Source organism: Harmonia axyridis, chromosome 2 (assembly GCF_914767665.1).
Source record: "Harmonia axyridis chromosome 2, icHarAxyr1.1, whole genome shotgun sequence".
In the NCBI taxonomy this organism is placed as follows: Eukaryota; Metazoa; Arthropoda; class Insecta; order Coleoptera; family Coccinellidae; genus Harmonia; species Harmonia axyridis.
This window is the reverse complement of record NC_059502.1, coordinates 19,992,571-19,995,738: the sequence shown is the minus strand read 5'-3', so window position 1 is coordinate 19,995,738 and position 3,168 is coordinate 19,992,571. Positions and strand designations below refer to the sequence as shown.

The following is a 3,168-nucleotide window of genomic DNA, read 5'->3' as shown; positions in this document are numbered from 1 at the left end:
ACCAGAGCCGAGAACAAAGTAACTAAGAGACTTTTGAGGTCAACTGAAATGCGAACACTTAGGTCAATAACAGGACATACGCTATTTGACCAGAAGAGAAGCGAGGAAATACAGGAATGTGTGAAATTCAGGACGTGGTAAGATAGTCAAGAAACCGAAGAAGAGAATGGAGAGACCATGTAGAAAGAATGCCAGATGACAGGTTGGCTAAGATAGCAACAGAAAAAGGCCCAATACTCCTAAATCACCTGGACCTATCATACCTATAAGATGGTATGAAAGATGGTCTTCATCATCCAAACTGCGCCTGGAAAACCATTGATGCAAACACAGGATCTTAGTACTAAAGTGAAGGGAAGAAGACATGGGCGCCCGCAGAAATTTTTCTCAGGGGGGGCAAAATGAAAATTATTGAAAAACGATAAGGCGTCCATGATTGTCGTAGGCGACATCAGTATTCCGTTTCTTTCTATTTCTGTATTTATCATTTATATTTATTTGTATTCATTTATATTTATCACCAGCGTCTACTCTGAATTTCAAAAGATCACTAAAAGGGGTACAAGGTGGACAAAAATACAATAGTTTCGTGTGTGCTCATAAAATAACGCATAACATTCTTCATCAGTTAAATTAACAATATTATCAAAAATACTTATTGTCTAGCGCTAATTGGTTTGAATGTAACACCCTGTAATTTGTTACATTTTTAGATTAATAAAAATGAGCTGTTTCCAAACATGTTTGGTACTTGTGGTCTAGCAGACAGAATATGAAAGAAATTATATCTTATTTTTATACATTTTTGTTAATCTAAAAATGTAATGAACTACAGGGTGTTATATTCAAACCAATTGCCATATTTTTGATAATATTGTTAACTTAACTAATAAAGAATGTTACGTGTTACTTTATGAGACACACAAAACTATTTTATTTTTGTCCACCCTGTACCACTTTTAGTGATATTTTGAAATTCAGAGTAGACGCTGGTGATAAATATAAATACAGAAATAGAAAGAAGCGGAATACTGATGTCGCCTACGACAATCATGGACGCCTTATCGTTTTACAATAATTTTCATTTCGCCCCCCCTGGAATCAACATGTGATACATTTTTGGAATCTGCTCAGCCAGAGTAATCGAAAAATTGAGACAAAATGGGGGTGTTCCATTGAAAAAAATGACGCTGACGATGACGTCAGCGTCATTTTTTTCAATTCAATTCAATTTCAATTTTTACTTCCGAGTAATGATACTCGGAAGTAATTCACCCTTTATATTAGATTATTATTTTAAAATAAGGTAAATTAAAATAAAAAATCGACGTGTTTCAAGATAATTTCTTAAAATAGTCTGTTTAGCTGAAAATGAATTTGTTCCATACTTTACGGATACGGACACAGTGTATAAGATGAATTTATAAACAAATTGACACGCATGGAGTGCTTTCGGTTCCATGATTTTTCTTCACCCAAGATGTGCTCAACGCACCTAAAAAAGTTTTCAATTTGAAAAATACCTCTGCCGATTATGGATTATATGTATAGTATGTAATTCCATTGAAAACCGGAAAATAGTTGTTAATCTATTACTTTCCTTTTTTCCTTGCCCTTTGGATTGAGAAAGAATATTGAGGGTGTTGTGCTGAAAAATGAGGCAATCAAAATCTCAGGGGGGGCCATGGCCCCCCCTGGCCCCCCCCCTGCGGGCGCCCATGGAAGAAGAAACTAATTTTGGCTTACAATTATACTTAGTTTTCCAATATATTATGTAGTTTGTATAATACTATGCATAGTCTTCTACAATACTATTTACAAACAAAATATAATATATAACAACTGAGTATAATTGTAAGCCAAAATTCTTCCAAACTGTAAAACACATTGTGATTCGGCTAGGTTTTTATTTTCTTCTAGAACCTGTTTAGTGGTAGTAATTCAACCTCAGCTGGTAAATGATTACTAATTATACATTTTTGTATCCAGTGAAGGATATATATTTTTGGTATTTCTAGGTGGTGCCTCAGAGGGACATAATCATCTCTGGTTCTTGTAGCGTAATCAAAATCATCAGCAAAATCATCGAAAATAACAATGAACAAGTATTAATCTTCGATATAATTCAAAGTTTTGTATGCTATCTATACAATATGAATGATATCAATGATGTTGATGCTGCTAGGCTACAAATGTTTATTAATTCGTATACAGTATCTGATGTGAACGAAGCTTTTAATCGAAAAAAGTTGCAAAATTTCGATGCTAGCTGTTTACCACCTTGCAAAAGTGAGCTATGGCAGCAATTTTTGCGAGCGAATTACATATGTAGCATATGGAACAACGCTCACTTACAAAAGCCAACAGCATATAAACCAGTAAATAATGGTTGGATACTGGAAAATGACCACTACTATTTTAAATGGTTTGAAGGAGATCAATTACCGACTTATGTCAGCGAATCTCTAAAAACAGTTCCAGGTATTTGATAATTATGTTAAATTATTATACATTAATTTTGGACTATTTGTAATTAAATTAACTTGGTTTTTTTACTATTGCAGAAAACAATGAAGAAGGCGATATTGAAGACGATCAATCCACAGAATGGAATAATAGTGACGAGGAATATGGATGTATTGACGACGACGATGAAAATGATGAAAATGTTTAAAGATTTTATTAAAATAAATATATTTTTCTGTAACTTTTTTATTTTAAAAAAAATTTGCCCTTTGATATAATAAACAATAAAATTTGATTTACTTTATTTAATTTCATTCATTTAATTCATTGGCTTTACAATTTTGATAGAATTGAAAATAATAAACTTCGTAAAAATGAAAAATAATATAAATAAAATTATTAGAGTTTCGATATGATTGGAGTTGTATTAGAACAATTTTACTGAGTACTGTTTTAAATATTTGTTATTCAAACTGTAAAAATTTATTTAATGAAATTTCTTGACTAAGAAAAAAATAAGCTGCACAATTTGAACTTGATAACAGTGGATGCGCAGTGAAGGACCGCAATAGACCAAGCACTCTGTCTCACTCGCACTAGTTACTGTATACGTTCCTTGCTCCCCGAACTACTGCTCACTTTGAATGCGTCTAGCAAGATGATAGAACCGTCGAAACTGTCCGGCTATCATGTAAACATAGA

General features: G+C 32.8%; 1 protein-coding gene across 1 annotated transcript; it reads left to right on the top strand.

Moving 5' to 3' along the window:
* Positions 1 to 2,082: 2,082 nt before the first annotated feature.
* LOC123672863 lies at positions 2,083 to 2,707 on the top strand. Its single transcript, XM_045607184.1, has 2 exons — positions 2,083 to 2,481; positions 2,565 to 2,707. The coding sequence occupies exons 1-2, from the start codon at positions 2,154 to 2,156 to the stop codon at positions 2,672 to 2,674; spliced, it is 438 nt and encodes a 145-aa protein (XP_045463140.1). The 5' UTR covers positions 2,083 to 2,153; the 3' UTR covers positions 2,675 to 2,707.
* The last annotated feature ends 461 nt before the right edge of the window (positions 2,708 to 3,168 follow it).

Bases quoted from the DNA above. Each gene is read 5' to 3' on its own strand.
- LOC123672863 (XM_045607184.1), top strand. From the start codon at position 2,154: ATGAATGATATCAATGATGTTGATGCTGCTAGGCTACAAATGTTTATT. The intron at 2,482-2,564 runs GTATTTGATAAT...TTACTATTGCAG, and splicing joins ATCTCTAAAAACAGTTCCAG to AAAACAATGAAGAAGGCGAT.